Source organism: Lithobates pipiens, unplaced genomic scaffold (genome assembly GCF_037356315.1).
Source record: "Lithobates pipiens isolate NorthernLeopardFrog02 unplaced genomic scaffold, aLitPip1_a1.2 Scaffold_18, whole genome shotgun sequence".
Lineage (NCBI taxonomy): Eukaryota > Metazoa > Chordata > Amphibia > Anura > Ranidae > Lithobates > Lithobates pipiens.
This window is the reverse complement of record NW_027507758.1, coordinates 167,830,951-167,857,171: the sequence shown is the minus strand read 5'-3', so window position 1 is coordinate 167,857,171 and position 26,221 is coordinate 167,830,951. Positions and strand designations below refer to the sequence as shown.

General features: G+C 41.6%; 1 protein-coding gene across 1 annotated transcript; it reads left to right on the top strand.

Annotated features, from left to right (window-relative positions):
- The first annotated feature begins 1,164 nt into the window (after nt 1-1,164).
- Nucleotides 1,165-25,861, top strand: LOC143987554 (sulfotransferase 6B1-like). The gene is made up of 7 exons (XM_077486356.1): nt 1,165-1,456; nt 7,466-7,575; nt 14,580-14,669; nt 16,874-17,000; nt 17,765-17,859; nt 21,696-21,852; nt 25,646-25,861. Exons 1-7 carry the CDS (start codon nt 1,237-1,239, stop codon nt 25,774-25,776), a joined length of 930 nt encoding a protein of 309 aa, XP_077342482.1. The 5' UTR covers nt 1,165-1,236; the 3' UTR covers nt 25,777-25,861.
- The last annotated feature ends 360 nt before the right edge of the window (nt 25,862-26,221 follow it).

Genomic DNA, 26,221 nt, shown 5'->3' with positions numbered 1-26,221 from the left:
CATTTGCAAATCGCCGCTGAGGTCGTGGCAGGTCGCGGCGAGGCAAGTCGGTGTCGCCTCGCATCGCCCGCAGTGTGAACCGGCCCTAAGGGTTTACAACCACTTTAATGGCCTGTAATGGGTACAGTGAAACTGCGAATGGCTCATTAAATCAGTTATGGTTTCTGTCAATTCCATCAAGAGTAAACCAGCAAGTGCTGTACAGAGGAAGAAAGGAACAAAGTGTTTGCAGTTGGAAGGCTAATGGAGTTGGAGCTATATATTGGAAGCTGTATATAAGAGACTGTATATAGGAAGTTGTCCCTGAAGCTGTTATTCAAGTCAAGTGGGCATCCCATAACCTTCCATCCCTATCCAAGTTGTTAAGCCCCCAATAAATAACAAAAACAAAGCTCTGGACTGTTCTCAGACTAAAAGTGCCTGTGAAGATTTGGTGTGCCTGGCTGTGCAGGAGGGGGGAAAACCATATTCATTTGCAGCTCCTACATGGTGGTGTATAGAAACATGTTGCATTTTTTCTGTATGGAACGCATCTGGAATATGGCAAAATACTCATCAAAAATGCACATGTCCTCAATTGAGATGAAGAAAAAAAGTGTGGAAAAAATGCACTGGGATGCATCGAAAACACCATCAAAAATTCATCAAATACATGCATCCAGAAGTTCATCCAGAAAGCAGAAATTGTGATGTGAACCAGCCCTGAAAGCAATCAGGTTTTATTGCTAGGTTTGATTGAAGCAATTTTAATCCTATTTCCTTGCAGTCAATCAAAACTAATGATTTCTGCATTTGATTACTTAAAAGTCGGTGAAAATGTCACAAAGTTGGCAAGTATACGGTCAACTTAACAGAGGTCCAAAATGTATTCTATCTCAGCAGCACACACTGTGACTGGAAAACAAACTGTGTGGGGTGAAATGTGATTATTTTTAGTGTAAAGGGACATAATCTCTTCAGTAACTGTTAGTAGCCTCAAGATTCACAAAGTGACTTGTCATTCTAGTCAGCAGGTTAAGGTTCATACATATTTGTATTTGGCTAACTTGCATGACTTTGCCAATCTCTCTGTCTGCTTTGCTTTAGAAGTTGTGCAATAATCAGAGCTGTACACCAGGGAAAGCGTGCAAGAATAAGGCAGGGCTGGTGTGTAATCCTCCCCCTCCCAGTGCCTCATTTTAAAGGAACTGCCTGTGCAAACACTTCCAGTCTCTGTGCTTATCCTCCATAGTCAAAATGTCTACGGCAGAAGGACAGCAAGAAAAGACGGATACATTCATGGCAGACGTTAAGAAAAGGTTAGAACAGGCCAGCAAGATGACACCAGAAGAGCTGAAATTTAGTTATAAGGGAATTCTGTACCCTACCATTCTCTGTAGTGAGGAAACTTTTCAAGCCATGGAGAAATTAGAGGCTAGAGAAGATGATGTGCTAATTGTAACCTATCCAAAATGCGGTAAGTGTGTTGAATGTGAGAGTTTTGTTGAATGGGAGTCTGTTATCCTAATGTTGAACTTCAGGCGAACATCTTAATACATACATACAGTTAGTACGATATATAGGAGAAACAGTATGTTACCTGCTAAAAGGGTTTGTATTATTGTCCACCCACCAGTGGGGTATCATTCATTCAGTGTGAAAGTGTCTGTGTGGTACACAGGTTGACCTGTGGGGGAAGGATTATACTGCGGGTTCATATCAGGTCAGGTGTGTAACAAAGTGTTCCTTTACTTATGATGCTTACATGTGCACATACTTATTTAACTCAATTTTCCACAATCCCTAGACTTCTTGGAAGGCCCAGGGGATATAGGTTTTCCTCAAAGGGACCAAACCTGATGAGGTAGATGAGGCTGGGCATGTGATCTGCAGCCAGGTGTACTGTCCGCCATTGTTAGTACAAGCTTGTGGGCAGCCGGGGATGAGCCCAATAGCACATAGCTTCTATGGAAGACTCAGTCACTAGATAGCTCTGTGCTAATTGTTACCAGAGTACTGCACTTTGACGTGGAGTTGCCCTGTGTCTGCAGCCACCAATCCCTTCTGGCCCTCACAATACTATACCCTCCTGACTCCCTAGTACGATGCCCTCTTGATGCCCCTGTACTCTGGCCCCCTAGTACCATGTCCTTCTGACACCCCAGCTTCCTGATCCCCAATACCATGCCCACCCTGCCCTACATCCTACTGACCCCTGTACACTGTCCTACATCCTACTGAACTCTGTACACTGCTCTACCTACTTCTGACTACTCTACAATGCACTACATGCTACTGACCTTTGTACAGGGCCCTACCTACTACTGACCTTTGTACACTGCCCTACCTACTACTGAGCCCTGGGTGCTGCCTTACATACTATTTACACTGGCCAAAACCCAGAGCAGATAACCACTTGCCCACCATAGGCCATCATAAGATGTCTTGGACTTTAAGTGGAAATATCTGAATGATGCCTGCCCATTCAGATATCTTTTTTTCAGCCAGTGATTCCCTGCAATGTAAAAGCCATCATAGTGGGTGTTTAGCTACTTGTTTGCTTTTATAGGTGGCGAGAGGGGACACTTCTCTGGTGCTTCTCCGGTCTCTCCCATGTGATCGGGAAACTGGAGAATGAAACCATCGGCAGGCAGTTTACCACAGAGCTGGCAGAGGACTTATAGACCCTCAGATCTATTACAAGGAATGCTTACATTCCTTGTAATAGGAATAAAAGTGATAAAAAAAATGTAAGGAAAAGTGCAAATATTTAAAACAAACAAATAAATAATTTAAAGTGCACCCCATCCCCTCGTGCTAGAGCGCAGAAGCGAACGCTTCACGTCCACATATGTAAACGGCGTTCAAACTACATGTGTGAGGTATCGCAATGAATATTAGAGTGAGAGCAATAATTCTAGCCCAAGACCTCCCCTGTAACTCTAAACTGGTAACCTGTAAAAATGTTTAAAGCATCATCTATGGAGGTTTTTAAATATTGTAATATGTTGCTATTTCACAAGTGTGCGCAGTTTTAAAGCATGACATGTTAGGTATCCATTTACTCAGCGTAACATCATCTTTCACATTAAAGAAAAAAAAAATGCATTTGAAAAATGACTGCGCAACTACGGTGAGGCATAATAAAAAGGCAAAAAACACCATTTTATTCCCTAGGGTCTCTGCTAAAAAAATATATATACAATGTTTGGGGGTTCTAAGTAATTTTCTAGCAAAAAAAGTTTACATGATTTTTACGTGTATGAAAGAAATGTCAGAATTGGCCCGGTTGGCAAGTACTAGTCAAGCAAATCAGCCTGCAACACTAGATGTTACATAGATACATAGTAGGTGAAGTTGAAAAAAGACACAAGTCTTCCAAGTCCAACCTATGTATGTTCTACTTTTATGATGGACTCTAGCATGGGGGTGACCAATTACTTTCCAGTAGAGACTCGATTCTTTTTTAACCTCCCTGGCGGTATGATTATTTTGGATTTTAGGTGCTGAAAGTGGTACCATTATTTTGCATGGAAATTTGGTGTTTTATATTGTAGGTCTGTAATTCTTAGGAATAACTCACTGAAATCTGTTCAAACCAAAGTCTAGTAGACATCCCGGGTAGGATAAAGTTTAAAACACAATCATAAATTATAAAATAATAAATAGCTGTAAATAATAACAAATAATAATATAATAATAATACTTTTTATTCAATAAATTTTAGTAAATAATATAATCAAAAACAGAGGATTTTTTATTTTTTTTTGCCAAACAAGGGTGCAATATTGGTAGTCATATTGCTTCAGTAAACGTCTCTGGTATGGAAAATTTAAAAACATGGTACAGCACAAAGTCCAACATCACAGTCAGGACAGTAGAACCTGGTTTCTTTTCTAATTTTCCTTCCAGGGTCGTCATGCTTAGAGCAGCAAACGACACACATCCTTGTGGGTGCTGCCTTCATTTCCATTGGTGGAATGTGATCCATAAAGTGCCGACCAGTCAGGCGTTCTGGGTTCACAACGCCAGCAGCACGACGGCCAGATCTTTTTACAGATGTTGGTGTTTGGTGCTTGAGGAATATAAGTTCAGCAACTTTCCAAACAAAGTCCGCATGAACAACAGGCTTGTATGCATCTGTCTTATGCTGTAAAAGGAACTCATAGCCCTTGTACACACGGTCGGAGAATCCGTCGGAATGTGTCCTATCGGACCGCGTTGTCGGATAATCCGACTGTGTGTGGTATGCATCGGACTGATTCCGTCGGAATATCCGTCGGACCCAATTTTCCAACATGTTGGAAATATTTTCCGACCAACTGGTTCGATCGGACATATTCCGATCATGTGTAGAGAATTTTGATCGGACCAAGTGCCACGCATTCTCAGATCAAATTCCTACATCAAAGATATTGGCTACTAGTCCCATCGTAACGAAATTATGTCATCACGTTCTGAATGATCGGATTTTTCGACAACTTAGTCCGACCGTGTGTTTGCAACAGTTTCGGACAAGATCCGACAGGCAAAATCCGACGGACAAAATCCGACGGATTTGGTTGGCAGAATGTCCGACCGTGTGTACAGGGGCATAGAGTTCTGGAGAACTGTAAAAATTATCTGTGGTTACACAGTAGCCCTGATTCAGCAGTGGTTCAATCAGCGTAAGAACGGAAGCGGTTGCCATTCCATAGTTACCGAATCTTTCATTGAACTTGCTTCCTTTCCCGGTGTAAAGTATGGATTTCCATATGTAACCAGTGCTGGATTCACAGAGCATGAATGATTTTATGCCAAAACGTGCCCTCTTGGACGCAATAAACTGAGTCTTCCTTTGTAGGCCATCAGACTTTCGTTGATACTGATGTCTCTATCGGGTACATAGGTCTTCTGGAAATTTTGCTGAATGATTTGATATAGCCCCCAAATCTTTTTGAGTTTTGGTGCTGGATGAGAAGTCTCGTCGAATTCTTCATTATTCTCAAAGTGCAAATATTTCATAATAAGTGAAAATGTGTACTCCGACATGACGGTGCCAAAAAAAGGAGTTGCTAGCAATTTGTTGGTTGTTCAGTACCATTTTTGCAGGGGTTTCCCAACCACTCCCTTAAGAATTATGAGGCCCACAAACTTCCAGATGTCCTCCTTGGTTACTGGTTCCCACTTTCTTCTCCTTGCAAACGTCTGATGCGTAGCAGCTTGTTGTTCATGGTACCGATTTGTCTCCATAACAATTTTTTCTATAACCTCATCGGTCAAAAAGAGTTGGAGGTATGCCAATGGGTTGTCATCTTCCACATCCACATTGATACCAGGTGTTCCAGTAAATGGGAATTTTGGGGGCGCTGCGTGCTTTGAACCGCAATCAATCGAGCACCAAGTCTGCACATCACTGGGCAAAGTCACAGGATCATCGCTAAAATCGCTTTCCGTGCCTGATGACGAACTTCCCCACGAATCGCTATCCCTCACTTCTGCAAGCGATTCTGTATCGCTGTCACTGTTTTCAAACAAGTCATATGCCACTTTTGAGGTAGAGGCACGCTTTTTTGATGCCATGGTCGCTCTGCAGTTTCCAGACACAAAGTACAGTAAAACTGCAGGCAAGGGCACTGGATAAAGCAATGGGGGCAAGCTAAGGTCAATTTTATTTTATTTTAGTAATGTAATCCAATAGGATTACAGTGTATCAGTGTGTTTGTGCTTTATACTTTTTGAATTTGGCGCTGGTTCCACCTCCCTGCGTCGCTACGCTCGCAGGGAACGGAAGCCAGGGCACACAGTGCATCGGGCGGAATACATCGTGGGATCCCGGAGACAAGGTAAGTAATGTCTTTCTGGATCCAGCGATGAATCCCAATTGTGGCTTGGGGTTACCGCTAGGGATGAGCTTCGAGTTTGAGTCAAACTCATGTTCGACTCGAACATTGCCTGTTCGCCTGTTCAGCGAACAGTGAACAATTTGGGCTGTTCGCAGCAAATTCGAAAAGCCGGAACACCCTATACAAGTCTATGGGAGAAATCTAAAATGCTCATTTTAAAGGGTAATATGCAGGTTACTGTCCTAAAAAGTGTTTGGGGACCTGGGTCCTGCCCCAGGGGACATGGATCAATGCAAAAAAAAGTTTTAAAAACGGCCGTTTTTTCAGGAGCACTGATTTTAATAATGATTAAAGTGAAACAATAAAAGTGTAATATTCCTTTAAATTTCGTAGCTGGGGGGTATCTATAGTATGCCTGTGAAGGGGCACATGTTTCTGGTGCTTAGAACTGTCCCTACACAAAGTGTCATTTGTGCAGGAAAAAAAGTCTTTTAAAATCACTTGCGGCTAAATTGTCGGCTCCCCGTAATACAGAGAACATTCAATGAGTGTTCTCTGTATTAGCCAACAATTCATTCATTCATTGATTTAAAAAAAAAAAAAAAGCGTGGAGGTTCCCCTTAATTCAATTACCAGGCCCCTCAGGTCTGACATGGATATTAAGGGGAACCCCGTGTCAAATTAAAAAAAAAAATTGACGTGGGGGTCCCCCTAAATATCCATACCAGACCCTTTATCCAAGCAAGAATCTCACCCCGAACCACACTCGGAAATACCGCCAGGGGGGTTAATAAAGAATTTGTCAAAAACTGTCTCTTGTGGTTTTTACTTTTTGAAAATTTTTGGGTGAACGGGTAGGGGTACTATGTTGAAACGATCTTGTTAAAGGGGGCTTCCAGATTCCGATAAGCCCCCCGCCCACAGACCCTGACAACCACTGGCCAGGGTTGTTGGGGAGAGGGCATTGTCTCCATCAACATGGGGACAAGTGCTTTGGGGTGGGGGGCACAAAGCCGCTCACTCATTTACCCCCTTTTTCCTGACCTGATAGGATTCATGCTCAGATAAGGGTCTGAAATGGATTTTGGGGGGGGAATCCATGCCAATTTTTTTTTTTGCCGTGGAGTTCCCCTCCAAATCCATAACAGACCTGACTCACCCCACACAGTTTTTTAATTTTTTTTTCATCTATATTGGGAGTCCGCAATACATTACAGCTGCGAGCAAGTTTAAATGACATTTTTTTCCTTTAGAACTGTCGTTATTGCTGCGGCATGTTCTATGCATTGTATAGATGCCCCACTTTACATTAGTGTGCCAGGTATATAATTTTATGTATATGCCTTAAAACCTTCATTTAGGTGACATTTGTGGCAATTCTGTCAATATTGTATGATAAGGAACATGGCTAGAATTCTCCTGTCAATGTATAACAGATAAATCAGTATCCTGGATACTGAAAAATATAAATAATACTGAGGAGGAAAGTAAAGAAGCACAATTACAATGTCCTGGAAGAATGTTTGGTCAGTTCCCAGTGTAGCCTAGGTGGTCATAGCCTGGCCTAACATATTTAGAAAACACAGAGAACATTTATGTATAGACAAATATTATAAATATAATAAAGACCCTTGACTGCTATCACTTGTTTTGTATTGTAGGAACAAACTGGACTTTACAGATACTACATGAAACGTTATTGGAAGTGAACAAAAAAGAGCCAACAATGATCAAAGGTATGCTGGAATTTGGAAAGCCAGAGAAATATGAGGTTGGTATTAAAACCTATCAAGGCTTTAAATACTGCATAAGGATAATACATAATTGATTTGTTAAAGATAGCATGAAAGCTCAATAACATTCATTGTTAGCTAGATACATTCCAGTTGCTAACTGAAGAGCTATAGGTTTAACTTAATAGAGGGCACATCAGACCCCTACAATGAGACCACTGCCTCCGACAGAGAACAAGGGTCTCACTCTGCAGCTACTGGCCGGGGACAGTCTTTTCTATTCAGGTTGTGGCAGTTTAGAAACAAAACAAACATTGAACACCTTATGTTTTGATGCACCTGGAATGTATAAAGCTGATTAAAAGTAAGTAAAGCTGACCATACAGTATACAATCTTCTTGTTCAATTTCCTTTAGATTTACCTTCAATCATGTAGGGCAGGGGCCTACCTGATTATATACAAATTGAAAGTGTTCAGGTTTGACATCCTATTATATGGTTTTGGTAAATCTAAAGGAAAATTGTACAAGAAAGTTGTGTAATGTATGGCCACTAGGGATGAGCTTGGAGTTTGAGTCGAACTCATGTTCGACTCGAACATTACCTGTTCGCCTATTTGCCGAATAGCAAACAATTTGGTGTGTTAGTGGCGAATTCGAAGAGCCGCAGAACACCCTGTAAAAGTCTATGGGAGAAATCTAAAGTGCTAATTTTAAAGGCTTAAATGCAAGTTATTGTCATAAAAAGTGTTTGGGGACCCTGGTCCTTCCCCAGGGGACATGTATCAATGCAAAAAAAAGTTTTAAAAACGGCCGTCTTTTCGGGAGCAGTGATTTTAATAATGCTTAAAGTGAAACAATAAAAGTGTAATATTCCTTTAAATTTTGTACCTGGTGGGTGTCTATAGTATGCCTGTGAAGGGGCGCATGTTTTCCATGCTTAGAACTGTCCCTGCACAAAGTGTAATTTCTGCAGGAAAAAAGTCATTTAAAAGCACTCACGGCTATAATGAATTGTCGGCTCCCCGTAATACAGATAACAATCATTGAAAGTCATTGATAAAAAAAAAAGCATGGGGTTCCCCCAAATTCAATTACCAGGCCCTTTGGGTATGGTATGGATATTAAGGGGAACCCTGCAACAAATTTAAAAAAAAAATGACGTGGGGTTCTCCCCAACAATCCATACCAGACCCTTTATCCGAGCACGCAACCTGGCAGGTCGCAGGAAAAGAGGGGGGATGAGAGACCGCCCCCCCTCCTGAACCGTACCAGGCCACATGCCCTCAACATTGGGAGGATGCTTTGGGGGTCTGTGACCCCTCAAAGCACCATGTCCCCCTGGCCGGTGGTTGTGGGGGTCTGCGGGCAGGGGGGCTTATCAGAATCTGGAAGCCCCCTTTCACAAGGGGACCCCCAGATCCCAGTCCCCCCTGTTTGCAATGGTAAGGGGGTACAAAATTACCCCTACCATTTCACAAAGAAAGTGTAAAAAATTGTTAAAAACACACAGACAACATTGGGAAAAGTCCTTTATTAAAAATAAAAAAAAGATTCCAGCGGTGGTAATCCACTCTTGCTATCCAGCGATGGCTGATCTCTTCTCCGGGGTCCAGCAATGGGTGATCTGATCTCTTCTCTGGGGTCCAGCGATGGGTGATCTCTCCCGATGGTCCAGCGCAGCACATCCCGTCTCCACTGGAGACACTGCGGGAATCCCGGCAGCCTGACAGGTCTTGGCTGAGGAGGACGGGCCCACCTGTCACCTGACTCCGCCCCCCTCTGACGCAAGGGGAAACCCAGGCTTCCCCAGTGATGTGAGGGTGACCCCGCCCCCCTCTGATATAACGGAAACCTGCACATGATCGGAAAAAGTCAGACAGAAAAAGTCTGATAGAGCCCACACACGATCAGATTTTCCAACAACATAATCCGATAATCAGACTTTTTCCATCAGAATTTCCGACTGTGTGTATGGGGCATTAGTCATATCCTTTGGGGGTTATTTACTAAAGTAAAGTCGCTGTAGATCCGAGGGGGACATGCAAGGAAAATAAAAAACAACATTTTAGCTTGCACATGATTGGATGATAAAATCAGCAGAGCTTCCACTCACTTCAGATCTACCGCTTAGATTTAGAGCGACTGCACTTCCAACTGCACTTTCAGTGCACTTTCAAGTGCATCTGCAGTGCAAAGTGGATTTGCCTTTCATAAATAACCCCATTGTGTTGATTTTTGTGTTTTTAACTTTGAGTAAACATAGAATTTAAGATTCAGACAGAACTTTGGCTTAGGGCATTCGGATGGCCAAACATTAACCTAATTGTGGGGAGCTAAACATCACATATTAAAGCAGTCTTACTTCTGTTATTATACGTGACAGCTTCCCGTTGTCAGTGGTTGTTAAGGACGCAGGTGCAGGCATTGCTTAACAACCTGTGATGTCACCAGCCCTACTCACTTACGTGGCTACGAATCCCCAGCAATGTAAGCAAAGGAACACACAACAACACAAAATTTTGACACTCCAGATCATCCTCCTAATTAACAACATCATATACAGTATATATATATATATATATATATATATATATATATATATATATATATATATATATATATATATATGCATTTTCCTGAAGAAGCTCACGGGAGCGAAACATGTTGAAATCAGCAGCATTCGTTTATGTATAGGATCGGTAACATCTTGTGGCTATATAATCTGTACCTTTCCTGTATACATTTAATTAATTTATTTTTTGATAATTAGATGTTTATTGTTTTATTCTTTAGTTGTGTTTATGAATAATAAAAGTATTGTTTATTTATTTATGGGTATTCCCTTTGATTCTACCTGGGTACCGTTTAAAAGTCCCGGGGGATAGTTACCCTCCAGCCCCAATGCTCTCCCTTTTTTCTCATTTTTAGTACTGTATATACAGCCTCCTTCACTCTCCTCCAGCACATTTGGTTGCTTGCTCCAGCAGAATCACTCAGATTTATCTGACATGCTCCCAATGGCCCATTACAGGCGGGAACTTGTAGCCCCTTTTGTGCAGCACAGTTGTAGTGAGACAGCTTGTAACTTCTCCTCGACTGACTCTTCACCAGCCCACCCGGCTGACTCTTTATCAGCCCACCTGGCTGGCTCTCAGGAGATCTCTACGGAAAAGCTGAAGACTTAAGCACACTGCTGTCTTCAAGGGAGATTGGCTACATGTGGTAGTCTCCTCCCCTTTGTTAGTCCCCACAGTGTTGACCACTCACTCTGTCCTCTCTCTTGCTCCATGCCTCTACGAAAGACTCCCTCCCATGTGTTATGCAGGATCCTTCTAGCACCCGAGCCCTGGCCCAAGGCAGGACACCCCCCCAGACTAGGGGCCACCCCTGAGGGCCACCAACAGCCTACCCAACACTGAATCTCTATCTTCCACCTAACTGCCCCTGCTGGCATGACCTGTGTCTTTTTATGGAGTGGTGTCTGCTGCCAGCCTACCTCTGAGGATTGACTGAGGCTTCATTAATATTCCAGGCAGCTCCTCCTAACCTCCACCCTCTAATTCTAGAAGATTCTCCAACCTTCTAGACCAAGGGGAGGCACCGGAGAGCTGCGAGGATGAGTCACCCAGTCCTGTACCTTAGTAAACTCTGACCCAGATTCCATAGCTCAGGCTCACACGCAAAAAAAGGAAAAATGAGCTGAGAGGAGGGTTTGTGAAAAAAAAATGCATGCTCAATAAGCTCAATAAAAAAATCACAAAAATTACAAGCTTTTTTAAGCTTTTAGGCATAAAAATAAAAGCTCAAATGCCTAAAGCAGCTTTTTTTTTTTTTTTTTTTTTTTTAGCTGCAGTGTGCATGAGCCTGGTTGGTGTATCAAGGGTTAAACAGTGGCTGGCCTTATGCAAAGCTCTAGGGAGATATGGTGTGGCTTATAAGGGTAGCAGACTCTGATGAGATGCATACACAGTCTTTCAGTTTAGAAATTGTGTAAGCACTAGATGTAAGAAGTCATTTCTAGCTCACCAGACCTGGTCCTTTTATGCTTCTCTTCTAGTGCTGGTCCACTGCTGCTTCTGATTTCCTCCTTCTTAACACCACTAATCTTCACAACTTGCTTCTCCCAGCTGCCACCACTTACCTTCATGATGCCGCCCAATTTAAAATAGACCACAATTACAGTGTGCTGTGTTAGCTTTCCATCATCCAGAGGCAGAAGGCATGGCCGGGCATGATAACTGAAGGCTGGCCACACACCCTTCCTTTAATTCTGCCCAATCACTGCCTTTCTCCCATCTTGGGGGTGTTATACAAGAGTGAGTCCCCAAGAGCTAAGCTGCCCAAGTGATCACTGCTGGGGGAGTGGAGGTAGGAGGACCGATCTGGGCCAAGGATGTGTTGACAGGCAATGACCCAATCCAGCAGTATTGCAGTATGAGTACCTGAGCTTCTACTGTCTGCCCGTGACCAATCTTGATTTTTGGAATGGAGCCTGGGACAAGGTCAGGTCAGAACAGGTTGTAAAAATTTGTTAGTGGGACTGTTGGCAACTATGTTAATGGAGTTTTGCATGTTTAGTGTTTCACTTTAAGCATTGCTAAAATCCTTACCAAACAGAATTCTTACAACCCAGATAGCAAGGATAATTTGCCACAAATCTCTAGTTTTCTACTTTTCCAAATTCAGACACAGTGACCCCTGTGGTGACATGACTATTGCACAACTTAACTGAACAAGAACTTGCAGCAGACTGCAGAATGTTTGCAAGGAAAGTTGATCTGAAGTCATGCAATGCAGCCTTGCTGCGATTGTGAGATGTGAAGCCTGGCAAGTCTAGCAACATCTTAGCAAGTCATTTTTAAACTTATAGCTCAATTGCTTGTTTAGCACACCCCCTCAAGAGACACTGATGAACTGGGATCTCCCACTCTGCACAGCCAGGCACTCCAGAGTCAGAGAACAGTCAGTGACTTTAGTTTTTTGTTATTTATTGAGGGTTAGTAATTTGGATGGGAGGGTATGGGATTCCCACTTGAGCAGAATTTCAACAACAACTTCAGGGACATGTTCCTGTATACAGTCTCCTCACTCTCCTCCTGCACACACTTGCACACTGAATCACTGTTGGTTAATCTGACAGGCTCAGTCAGATTTAAGCAAATCACAGCCCTTTGCAGGCAGGAACTTGTAGCCCATTGTTGTGTAGCAATATACAGTGATTAGCCTGTACTCCTCCTCTGTAGCTACTGATTCCAGCACTACCTCTTTAGCCACTGCCAACCCACCTGGCTGCAGCTGCCCCTTTCACCAGCCCTCCAGGCTAACTTCTCCACAGTAGTTATCCAGACTGGCTCTTCGCCAGCGCAACTGGCGGCTTTTCTCACCAGCCCACCCGGCTAACTCTCAGGAGATCTCTTGGGGAAGGATGTAGACTTGGCCCACCACTGTCTTCAGGAAGAGCTGGCAACATGTGGCAGTCTCCCCCTTGTAGGTCCCCAGTAGTGCCGATCTACTCACACTGTCCTCTATCTTGCTCCTGTGCCTCCAGGAAGAGCTTCCTCCATGTGTTGTGGCAGGATACTTCCAGCACCTGAGCCCCCGGCCCAACGTCACCCCCCCAGAGTAGGGGGCACCCTTCAAGGTCACCAACAGCCTCCTTAGCACTATGTCTCCATCTTCCATCCAAATGCCCCTGCTGTTATGGCCCATGCTGAGTTCTGCCCCCTGCCAGCTCACAGCTGGGGATTGGCAGAGGCCTCATAAATATTCCAGGCAGCTCCTCTTAACTTCTCACCCACTAGCTCTAGAATATTCTACAATGTTCTAGACCAGGGGGAGGCACCAGGGGAGCTGTCAGAATGAGTCAGCCAGCCCTGAGTAACTAAACCCTGAACCAGATTCAACAGCTCAGGCTGAGCCCTGAGCTAACTACATTTTCCTACTCCAACACTAGCACACACTAGAGGGTGCTACACTTATCATCTGGGTTTTGGTAATGTTTCCTAGGGAAGTACTGAGCCCCTCGCACCATTTGTTTGACATTTATTTGCCTATTATCCCAGAAAACATTCTACTCCCATTAACTTGAATGGGTTTCAGGTTTGGCACCCAAACTTTAGTCATGTTTGCCAAACTTTGTTCAAACCAAACCCAGGTGTGTTCGCCTCATCAATAGGTAAGAATTCCCTTTGCTAACTGATAGCATTGGATTATTGCACTTTGCAATATTAACATAATATGATCCACTGTGGTTAATTCACTAATGGAGCAGATGATTTTGTATTTAAAGGAGAAGTCCAGCCTGAGCTCATTTGGCTGAGCTTCTCCTAAGGGTCACAGGAGTGAAATTCATTTTGCACCCGTATGACCTGTTTTCAGCAGAGAGTGGTCTGAAGTCCGCTGTCTGCTGACGTCACCAGGATCAGTCCAGGCACCTCGTCCTTCGAAAGACTGGATCCGCCAGGTGCCTGGACTGATAGGCATCTGAGCCTCTCAGTGAGCCACTGAGACAGCCGCTCTCCACCCCTCCACAGCTCAGTGCGCGTGGAGGAGCAGAGCAGGAGAGATGCTGACTGACAGGCAGCAGCTCTTCGATCGGGAACTTAAGAGAACCGAGCCATCAGCGGTGTTCGGTGGCTCGGTTCTCAGTGAAGAGGTGGCAGGGGACAGATGCTGCATCCACCTAGGTAAGTATGCATATGGGATAAAAAATCCCATACGTCTCTTTTAAATGAATAGGTTTTTAAGAATAGGCTTTGTAAAAAATAAAAATAAAAAAAAAAAGCCAAGAAACTCTGAACAGTGACAAACTCCAGTGATCACTGAGGTACTGAGCAGGAAGACACCCACCAATCAGTTTAGGTTTGTATGTGTAGTGAAGGGGTGGAAATGTAAACAGGAAGGAGATAACTCGGGTTATTGACTTTGCTAAATCTGTGATTCCAGCAGTGATAAATGCTGTACATATGTTATTAATTGACAAAAAATAAACATAAAATAAAGCTCACATTACCAATAATATTTATCTTCTTTCTTTAAAGTACTTGAGTCAACAGCCTTCACCAAGAGTTTTGGCAACACATATTCCATGTGAAGATATTCCTAAAAACTTTTTTGAAAAGAAGACCAAGGTATAGCATAAATGAGCATGTTCAATTTTAACCAAAAATGTTGTTTATTTAAGGTTTAGCTATATTTTAGGAATAAGTTTACCTTTCTTGCAAACTTACAAAAAATAACATTGCACTATCAGTTATAGGTATATATAAATATTTTTGCGCTACCAGAAATAATATAAAATAATAGGGTAACTGCTGCAATCACCAAAATGATCAGTCCATGGCCAAAAAAGGGTAAAACAAAATAAATGGTGCTGTGCTGTTAATAATAGGTGCAAAAGTGATCAAATAAGTGAAGAGTATAAATACAAACTTCAATCAACAATATATATATAAAATATATTCAAACAATGTGTAAACAAATAATGCTGTGATCATAAATATAACTTGATTAGCAATAGATAAGTCACGTGGAGAAATCCAAATGGATGAGGTGCACACAAATGCACATAAAAAATAAATATCTTAAAGAACTAAAATGGCAAAAGGGAAGGAGTGAATGGAGTGCTGGACTCCCTTTACCACTCTGCGAAAAAATCATGGTAAGTGATTTTTTCGCTCCAGTGTAGTGACGCCTCTGCATGAGAACATAGCAATGCAGATCCTAGATGGTGTAATCGATCACACTGTAGACTTCTTGAATGACATCAGCCAAAATCCTCTAAAGGGCCTCTTTCTCCTGATGGGTGATTCCCACTATGTGTATGTGTAGATGGAGCTTCTTTGGAGCCAATGCGTATCCTGGGAGTGCCTCCTGAGCTTACCCATATAGCATATAGAAGAAAAAAGGGGTTCTGGATAGTGTAGTATGTAAAATCAGACTATGTTTAATTAAAATAAACAGTTGTCGTACTCACATGAACAACAATAAAAAATGCTAATCTCCACAAGTGGCGAGCTCGCATGCAAACGTCACTTCCGGTGCCTGTCTGTCCCAACGTGTAGCGTCACGCCCACATGACTTCATCGGGGGAAGGGCTGATCTACTTTTTGGAAAACTTGAATAATAATTGAATAAATATCAAACTGTTATGGGATATTAGTGAGAAGACCATATCCTTTTTGGATTTAGAAATTACCCAAGAAGAACATAAACTTATCTCAAAAACCCATTTCAAGAATGTGGATAAGAACAGTTACCTTCCCTTGGAGGAAATGAGGTAAGATGAGGTTACAGTAATCACCTCTTCTGTATCAAACCATAGGATATCCTCATGAACGAAAGAGATGGCCACCCATAGTGTAAATATGAATAGTTTGCTTTCTTAAAATAAAAACAGAACTTGACACAGTCAAGTATAATAGCTAGTATGCCCTAGTTGCAAACCATGAGCTCTGGATCAGCGTGCGTGCCATAGACTGGAACTCTGCAACCGGAAGTGGCGTGAGTGTGTACCAAGCTCTGCCTTACACATTTCGTCATAGGACGATGTCCTTTAACGTTAAATATTTCTATGATAATTAATCTTTTATCATATTTTTTATCATATATTATTTTGCACATTTACTACATATTTTTGTTTGGGATGAATTATTTAGGATGAAATTTGAATTGCCTCTGTAAATTTGATGAGTTTACTTTGATATGATTGTAAACAGCACAATTAATAGAGCACTATTAAAACACTATTTGATATAGGTCACAGGGTGAGAACACCTTTTATGATATCTACCTCATATATTGGGAAATTACTCACCATCCATCTGAGAAGAGTAACTTATTAGAGAATCACCCTTCAGATGACAGGAGTAGTTATCACCCACCTGAGAGGAGTGACCCACGTTATAGAATCACTTTTCAGGTGACGGGCAGCGCTACCTGAAGTAACCATCACCGATCTATTGCAAATTCACCTGGGAGGAGTGACTTGCTGTAGAAGATCACTCTTCAGGTGATGGGCAGCGCCACCCACCCCTACATATACACAATGTTTTAACACAGGTGCTCCAATTGAAGCACTCCAGGTGAGGCAGCAGTAAAGCCTACACATAAGCGCAGAATACAACAATTTATATATTGTGTCCATGTGTATGACTAGAAAAAGTATGTTTCATTTTAAAGCCTATTATACATTTAAATAAAATGCATTATGTAACTATAAAATGATGATCATGCATGCAAAAAAAAATGATAATGAAAATTTGGTACAATTATGTGAATATGTTGCTAAAGTAATACATAGTGATGCTTTTTTTAACCAAATTTTTTGTTACAGGTGTTACTCATCCTTCGGAATCCAAAAGACACGGCTGTGTCTTACTACCATTTCACAAACAAGAATCCCACACTTCCTACATATGAGTCTTGGGACTTGTTCTATAAGGATTATATAACTGGAAATGGTACTGACTGAATGTCTTTAAAAATACACAGTAAAAAAAAATAAAAAAAACGGGAACTAAAAAAGTTAATCCAACACACTGTTTGGTAACATACTTCTTTTCTTAATATATTTTTAGATGTACAACTGTATCATGCTCTGTAAAGTATTGAAAAATGTTAGCATGATGTCATATTTAATGTCAGTAAATCTTTATAAAAGGGTACATAGGGTTATAAGCTTCCTTCTATGGAATGGAAAAACTTTACTTGTTAATTGCCAATTGGTTCAAGAGGTAAACTTACAGGTAAAGTAGAAAAATCCTTTAACATATGAAACAATGGGGTTCACGTTGCAAATAATTTCTCTACTTTAGTAAGGTGAACCAAAGTGAAAATTCACTTTGCAAACAATACCTGATCGTGTGCAAAGAGAATTAGAAACACAGTTTTATTTCCTTACACATGAATAGATAATTTCCGTCAGCACAACTTCACATCATTCTCGAAGCTAAAGTTGACTTTTTTTTTTGTTTGTAAAGCAAATATTAAATTCAGTTGTGCTGACTTCAATCATCCAATCACGTGTGAGCAAAAATCCATGTTTTCCATTTTTCTTGCACATAAGTGGGTATTCTTTACAAAGGGAATTTTACTTTGTTTCACCTGACTCAATAGGATAAGAGAAAATTTGCTTTGAAAATGAGCATGCACTACTGCTTGAGTAAATCAGAGTAGCTGCCTGTGTTTTAATGTATTGTAAGTGTTGCTTATTGTCTTTTTTTAGTAATCTATGGATCGTATTTTGACTATACTCTTCAGTGGGAGAAACATATTGATGATGGGAATATTCTTGTACTTACATTTGAAGACATGAAAGAGGTAATTCCAATAACTTCTATTGTTTGCATTAAAACTAAAAACTGCTTTGACTTTTATTCTTAAAAATTGGTACGGACTTTGTTTAGTATACAAATTTATGAACAATCAAAAATACAGCTGTAAAATATACTGCAAGGATTTACAATTGTAATTAAGAATTTATTCTGCTAGAATATTTTATTTAGCTTTTGATTATTAGCTTTTGTAGTTCACCTGGTCTGCTGATACCACCAACAGCCTGTATCTTGTTTAAACTATTAGTCAGGGCTTTTTTCAGCTGGAATGAAGCAGAGTTCCACCATCCCTGTGCATATGGCTATTTACTGTCACTTGTAAACACAGAAGCCCGGTTTCTGTGTTTACAAGCGGCAGTGCCCTTTTGCAGTTTGCTGTAACAGAATCCTCCCTATGCCTGCACTCAGTGTGCAATAAGGGAGAAGCAGCTGCCCCCGTGCAGTGTGTCTTTGGACAGGAGGCGTGGGCATCGGGTGCTGAACTGCAGCCTGAATGATCTCACTGGCTAATGTGGGAGAGGCAGAGCTGCAAATGCAGTGTACTATGTGTGGAAATAAGACACAGTGCAATGGAGCAAAATAAGAAGAAAGAAAAAAATAACACAAAGGTGGAAAAAAGGCACAGCCACGAGAGAGTAGGGCTGGCTGCTGTCAGGTTTATTTGCAGAGGTTAGTACATAAGGGCAGTGGAGGGGGATATTCAATAGTGACTCGGACTGCAAAGTTGTAGAGATGAGCTGCGGACAGTGGTTAGCTATGGCTGGGGTTGCAGAGGTGAACTGTGGAATGGAGTAAGTGTGTAGAGGTGAGCTGGGGTCAGGGGCAGAGAGGTGAATTGTGGATGGGGGTGCAGAGATGAGTTTTGGAAGGGGGGAAGTGTGCAAAGGTGAGCTGTGGTCAAGGGGTGCAGACATGAACTGCGGACAGGGTTGTAGCATTGATCTGCTGTTGGGAGATTGTAGAGGTGAGGGGTGGGGGGGGGGGTGCAGAGGTGAGCTGTGGTCATTGGTTAGCTATAGTTGGGGGTGCAGGGGTGAGAGGTAGAAGGGGAAAGTGTGCAGTTGGGAGCTGCAGTCAGGAGGTACAGAGGTGAGCTGCTGACAGTTGAGGATGGGGGTGCAGAGGTGAGTTTTGGATGGGAAGTGTAGAGGGGATCTGTGGATGGGAATGCAGAGGTAAGCTATGGATGGTGGGGTGCAGAGGTGAGTTCTAGACAGGAGTACAGAGGTAAGCTTTGAACAAGGGTGCAAAATGAAACGGTGGAAGGAAAATTCAGAGGTTGGCTTTGGATGGTGGGGTGCAGAGGTGAGCTTTGGACAGGGGTGCTGGAGGTTTTGTGGAGGGGGAAATTGATGGGAGAGTTATATACTGGGGGGGAGGGGTTTGGGGAGAAATCAGGTGGAAGTCATCTTTGGTTGTAAACTTGCCTGTGAGATATGCAATTTAGGACCCTATACTCTGTAAATAGTGCACTCCTGAACCCTATAGTCTGTGCTTGGCACACTCCTGAGCCCTGCACCCTCTGCATAATGCATAATACAATTCTGAACCACAATCTCTGTGTTACACACTCCTGAACCCTGACAAATACACATGGTCGCACAAAGTTGTCGGAAAATCCGATTGTTCTGGATGAGGTGACGTCAAACACGTATGTCGGGACTATAAACGGGCCAGTAGCCAATAGCTTTCGTCTCTTCGTTTATTCTGAGCATGAGTGGCACTTTGTCCATCGGAATTGTCTACACACGATCGGAATTAATGCGATCAGATTTTGTTGGCGGAAAATTTTAGATCCTGGTCTCAAACATTGTGCGTCGGAAAACCGAGAGAAAAAGTCTGATAGAGCCCACACATGATCGGATTTTCCAACAACACAATCCGATCGGACTTTTTCCATCGGAATTTCCGACCGTGTGTACAGGGAAATAGACCTTACGCACCAATGTTTCAATTAATGCCACTTAGTTGCTATTAAAAGAAACCTTTTGGTCAAACGGCGGCACAGTGGTGTAGTGGTTAGCACTCTCGCCTAGCAGTAAAAAGGGTCGCTGGCTCGAATCGCAACCACGGCACTTCCTGCCTGGAGTTTGCATGCTCTCCCTGTGCCTGCGTGGGTTTCCTCCGGGTACTCCGGTTTCCTCCCACACTCCAAAGACATGCAGGTAGGTTAATTGGCTTCTGTCCAAAATTGGCCATAGTATATGAATGGGGACCTTGGATTTTGCGCTCCTTGATGGTAGAGACTGATGTGAGTGTGCAATGTACAGGGATAGGGACAATTGTAGACACTCACTCAGGTTGAACTGGATGGACTGGTGTCTTTATTCAACCTTACTAACCATGTAACTGTGTAAAGCATGGAATGATCCAAGATGCAGTATTGCCATATCTGTAATCAGCAAGTCTAGTTCATAAACTAGAAATTACATAATGTTACATAGCTATTCCCTCTTTAAGTGATAGTAAAGTCTCTTTTTTATTTTTTATTATTAAAATATAAAACATGTCATACTTACCTGTTCTGTGCAGTGGTTTTGCAGAGAGCGGCCTGGATCGACCTCATCTCACATCCCTCTTTGGCGCCCCTCCCTCCTGTTGAGTGCCCCCACAGCAAGAAGCTTGCTATGGGGGCACCCGAGCCGAGTCACAGCTCTGTGTGTCCATTCCGACATGGAGCTACCCTTCGGCCCCACCCCCTCTCTCTCCTGATTGGATAACTGAGTTTGATTGACAGCAGCAGGAGCCAATGGCACTGCTGCTGCGTCTTAGCGATGCAGGAGAGAGAGTCCTGGGTGGTCGAGGCATTTGTGTACATCGCTGGATAGAGAGGGGGCACAAGTATTAGGGGGACTACTACACACAGAATGCCTTCTTCATTTACAACCCCTTTAAGTCTATCATGAATGCTGCTGCCAGACTCCTCCATCTCACCAACCATTCAGTGTCTGTTACACCCCTCTCTGCCGATTCCTCCACTGGCTTCTGCTCATCCAATCAATTAAATTCTAAGTATTCACAACAATCCACAACTCTGCCCCAGCTACATCACTAACCTAGTATCAAAATACCAACCAAATCATTCTCTTTGTTCCTCCCAAGATCTTGACTTATTTAATCATGAAGCCTACTCCCACTGCAAACAAAATTAAACTGGGTGTTTGCCTCCCCATTGTGAGTTGGTTTAATATGTTCTATTTTCTTCTTGTATATGTTTTTCTTTCTTCTGAATATGTTCTTATTATACGTCTTAGCCCTTGTACACACGGTCGGAGATTCCGTCGGAATGTTTCCTATCAGACTGTTTTGTTGGATATTCCAACTGTGTGTGGTCTGCATCGGACTGTTTCCGTCGGAATATCCAACGGACCAAGTTTTCCAACCTGCCGGTAAAATTTTCCGACAAAATGCTCCTATCAGACATACTCCGATCATGTGTAGCCTACTCCAATGGACAAAGTGCCACGCATGCTCAGATCAAATTCCTAGACCAAAGCTATTGACTACTAGCCTGAACGTAGTCCCGTAACGAAATAACGTCATCACGTTATGTACAATCGGATTTTCCGACAATTTAGTCCGACCGTGTGTATGCAACATCACTTCCGGACCTCTTCTGGAATTAATCCGTCGAAATAACTCAGATGGATTTGGTTGTCAGAATCTCCGACCGTGTGTACAAGGGCTTAGAAGTGCATTCCCTGGTGGGCAACCTCCAATAAGTGACATCATCTTGTTCATACTATAACAATATAATTTTGCTGTAGATAATAAATCATTACATTAATCATTTATATTTATATATGTATTTCCTGTCTAAAGGACCTTCCAAGAGAGCTGAGAAAAATAAGTGACTTCTATGGCTTAGCTGTGACGGATGAGCAAATCAAGTTGGTACAGGAAAAAACGACTTTTTCGTCTATGAAGGAGAAATCTAGTAGCACACATGGAGATCTTGGGAATGTTTTTTTCAGAAAAGGTAAAATATGAAAACTGATTTATCCTGTATTGTACAAACAAATACCACATATTTAAATCCAATACATTGGGTTTGGTTTACAGAAATAAAGCAGCTATCTTCAACCATCCAATCATATGCAAAGCTAAATTATTTGTTTTTAGAAATATCATATATTCTTATGGTTTCTTTTATCTTCTTTGTTTTATTTTTTAATAAATTGACTCTTTTTCAACCTTTTTTGGTCTGGCAGACCTTTCTGTATTCTATGGTTTGAGCTACTATTGGGTCTCCATTGAGAGAAGCCTTGCTGCATGGGGGCTGCCTTGCCAGAGCTATGGAGCTTTTTTAAGTTTTCCTTCATCTAACTACATGTGCAAGTCTAATGCCACGTACACACGACCGGACTTTTCAACGGACTTGGACCGGTACTAGAATCCGTCTGACAATTTGATCGTGTGAGGGCTCCAGTGGACTTTTTCTTCCCAAAAGTCCAGCGGACCTAGAAATAAAACTTGCTTCAAATCTTTCTGATAGACTCGGGTCCAGTCGAAAAATGCGGTCGTCTGTGTGCTAGTCCGACGGACTAAAACCGACGCTAGGGCAGCTATTGGCTATTGGCTACTGGCTATGAACTTCCTTATTCTACGTCATCACATTCAAATCTGTCAGACTTTTGGAGTGATCGTGTGTGGCCAAGCCTGTTCATTTGAAAGTACGGTGGACCTCAGCTGAAAAGTCAGTCGGATTGTCTGCCGGACTAAGTCAGCCGAAAAGTCTGGTCATGTGTACACGGCATATAAGTTCCCAGTGCCTCTTTGAGTATGTTGTTGTACAGCTGGCCAGTCACAATCAGGCTTTGATGTGGCAGGTAAACAGTATACACCAACAAGTACCAAGTGAGGCTGAATTACTGTGATATTTAACTCATATTTGTAAAAAAAACGCTGACAGGCAGGGTTTTTACAACAGAAGAGACCCTAATGGTCTCTTCTGTCATAAATGCCTACCCCTGTCTATCGGCTGTAATGTGATGTAAACTGGACATGTGCAGCACACACCACATTTACGCCCCCCTGCGTGTGCTGTGGTGATGTGACTCCCTAGCACATGTGCATGAGTGATGTCTTTGACGGAACCCGGAAGGAAGACCGGGCAAAGATGAAAGCACTGTGGACCCATGGGAGCAGTGACAGCTCAGTGCTGGATGGTTTTGTTTGACAGATAAATCTGCCATAATGGGCTAATATATGGTGTAAACTAGAACACTATGGCATAACACTGCAGGGACGCCATTTTTTTGGGGTGGAGTTTACAACCACTTTGAAACCTCCCCCTCCCTCCTCCCCCCAAAAAAAATTATCCCTTGCAGTGGGGCTGTGCCCACACTACCAGTGTTAACTGATTGTTTATGTCCAGGGAACAATAAAAGAAGATTTACTTACCTGACCCCCTGCTCGTCCCTGCAGCTAGACTGGTCCCTACAGCATCTGCATCCCCACAGTCCACCGGTCTAGAGTCTTGACATCATCAAGATCAGAGCAGGGTTCAAACCCCTGCACTGGATATGAAGATGCTGAGGGACACTCCACTGCCTGATTATGGGGGAGCAGAGGCTCTGGTAAGCAAAACTGTTTCTCCTTCCCCCTAGAAAGAATGGACTATTATACCTTGCAGTACAGGCAACTGCAAGGGATCATTTTTTTTTTAATTTTTCAATATATTTATATATTTTGAGAATTTCCACTGAAAAAAATTGTGAATATTTTCTTCAAAAATCTAATCATGTGAAAAACATGTGACTGGGTATTCAAAGTAAACAGGAATTTGGTTTTATCATTATGATTATCATATGATTAGAACATTGTAGTGAATAACAGGATGCTTTAAGTAAAGATTCTCAACTTCATTGGTAAATCTGATTCACCGTGAGAGTCTAATTAATGAGGTAATTCTAACTTTATCTAACCAAGCAGAATACAGGCATACCCCACTTTTAAGTACATAATGGGGTTTATTTGCTAAAGCTGGAAAGTGCAAAATCAGGCTCACTTCTGCATAGAAACCAATGAGCTTCTAAACCCAGCTTGTTCAATTAAGCTTTGGTAATAAAACCTGGAAGCTCATTGGTTTCTATGCAAAAGTGAGCCTGATTTTGCACTTTCTAGCTTTAGTAAATAAACCCCATTGTGTACTTAAAAGTGGGTTATGCCTGTACTGTAGCTCACTGCAATGTTGATGCTCAATTTTCTTATATCAGATTATGAAGATCCAGCTGACACAAACAAATGTACTATAGAGTGATAAGGATGTTTATTTGATGTGGACTGCACCAGATAGATACCAATATAATTTTTGTTATAAAATAAAATAAAATTAAATGAAAAATATATATATATATATATATTTTATAGCCCACACTTACAATATATATTAGTTGGCTCATATTACATTTAAAGTACAAAGTAAAACTTACATATTTGCATTTAGTTTGAGACTTGCCAAAAGAGCATCACATTGCCATAATCAGCTAGCATATATTGCAAAATTTGAATCAAGAATTAATCTTTTTAATCCACAGACAGACTGTATGTAAGGGATAGGGGCCCAATTCGTAAAGAATGGCTAACGGAACAAAATAAGACTGCAGACATGCAAAAATGTACTTTTAAAATGTCAAAGTGTACTTAGAGATATCCATAATATTGCCTAAATTGGAGTAGCAGATATCTCCAAACATCATTAACCACTTCAGTCATGGAAGGATTTGCCCTATTAATGACCAGGCAATTTTGTGCTCACAAATAGAGATTTCTTTTGGTGGTATTTCATCACCTTTGCAGTTTTTATTTTTTGCGCTATAAACAAAAAAAGAGCAACAATTTTGAAAAAAAAAACACACATTTTTTTACTTTCTGCTATAATAAATATCCAAAAAATGAATAAAAAAATAAGCAAAAATGTCTTCATCGGTTTAGGCTGATATGTATTCTTCTTCTTCTACATATTTTTGGTAAAAAAAAAAAATCACAATAAGCATATATTGATTGGTTTGCGCAAAAGTTATAGCGTTTACAAAATAGATTTATGGCATTTTTATTATTTTTTTTTTACTAGCAATGGCCGCGATCTGTGATTTTTTAGTGGGACTGCGACATTGCGGTAGACAGATCGAACACTTTTGACACTTTTTTGGAACCATTGACATACAGCGATCAGAGATAAAAAATAGCCACTGATTACTTGTATAAATGTCAATGGCAGGGAAGGGGTTAACACTAGGGGGCAATCAAGGGATTACATGTGTGTCCTAGGGAGTGTTTCTAACTGTGGGAGGGTGGGACTGCCTGGAGGAGGAGACCAATTGCTGTTCATAACCAGTATGAACAGCAGTCTGTCTCTCTCAGGAGCGATAGCGGGTGCCTGGGGGACATCGTGGCAGCCGGGCACGTGCATCAGCTCCTATGTCACACGGCGGTCACGTGTGCGCAGCCTATACCCCTTAAAGCGCCCGCTGTACAGCTACGGTGATTTGCGCAGGGAAGCCAACCTACTGCCGTATAACCGTGGCAACTGGTTAATATCTGAAAAAAATAAACAGAAAGTATTACACTCCTGAGAAATTATAGTGGATGCATTTTGCAAAAGGTGAAAACAAAATGGAGGCATTTTTAACAAAACCATAAAGTTATAATGTTAATTTCATGGACTGCGTTATTCCAAAATGACTTATTTTTTCATGAAGCTCTTATAGGATTGTAATTTAGTTCCAGCTCTTAAATTCTAATAACTATTTTTTATTTTGTTTTTAAAGGAGAAGTAGGGGACTGGAAGAGTCTTTTTACGGAAGAACAGAGCAAAGAGGTGGATGCACAGTTTGAAAAGTATCTTGCTGGAACAAAAATAGGAAATATGATCAACTATGAAAAATACTGCACTTTTTAATGTGATTTAGTCTGATACATTATAACTCTTCCTTGAGTTTTATGTTTTTATGTACTTGTATTTAATAAAAAAACACATTTAGGTATTGGTTTTCTTTTTTTGTAATTTGATATAAAATTCAATAGTTTGAAGTGGATATTATTATTATACTATTATACAGGATTTATATAGCACCAACAATTTGCACAGTGCTTTGATATGCCTACTGTTGATGGTACACATTACAATCTGATTGTACAATCTGCTTTAGACCAGCCAACGAATATATACTGCAAGAGTCCACCTTACAAATTGTTTATGGAAGTTCTTGAATTCCTTACAATAAGATTGTGTTATGCGTGGCCAGTTTTATAACAGATCAGAATAGCTAAGAAGATGTTCCTATAATGAATTAATAGATATATTAATCAAATACTAATTGTATAGTAACTATGCTGCTAAAAAA

What these genes read in the sequence shown, in the direction of transcription:
- LOC143987554 (XM_077486356.1), top strand. Translation starts at nt 1,237, where the DNA reads ATGTCTACGGCAGAAGGACAGCAAGAAAAGACGGATACATTCATGGCA. An exon ending in TGTAACCTATCCAAAATGCG is followed by an intron (nt 1,457 to 7,465) that starts GTAAGTGTGTTG and finishes TTTGTATTGTAG; the next exon opens with GAACAAACTGGACTTTACAG. An exon ending in CATTTGAAGACATGAAAGAG is followed by an intron (nt 17,860 to 21,695) that starts GTAATTCCAATA and finishes TCCTGTCTAAAG; the next exon opens with GACCTTCCAAGAGAGCTGAG.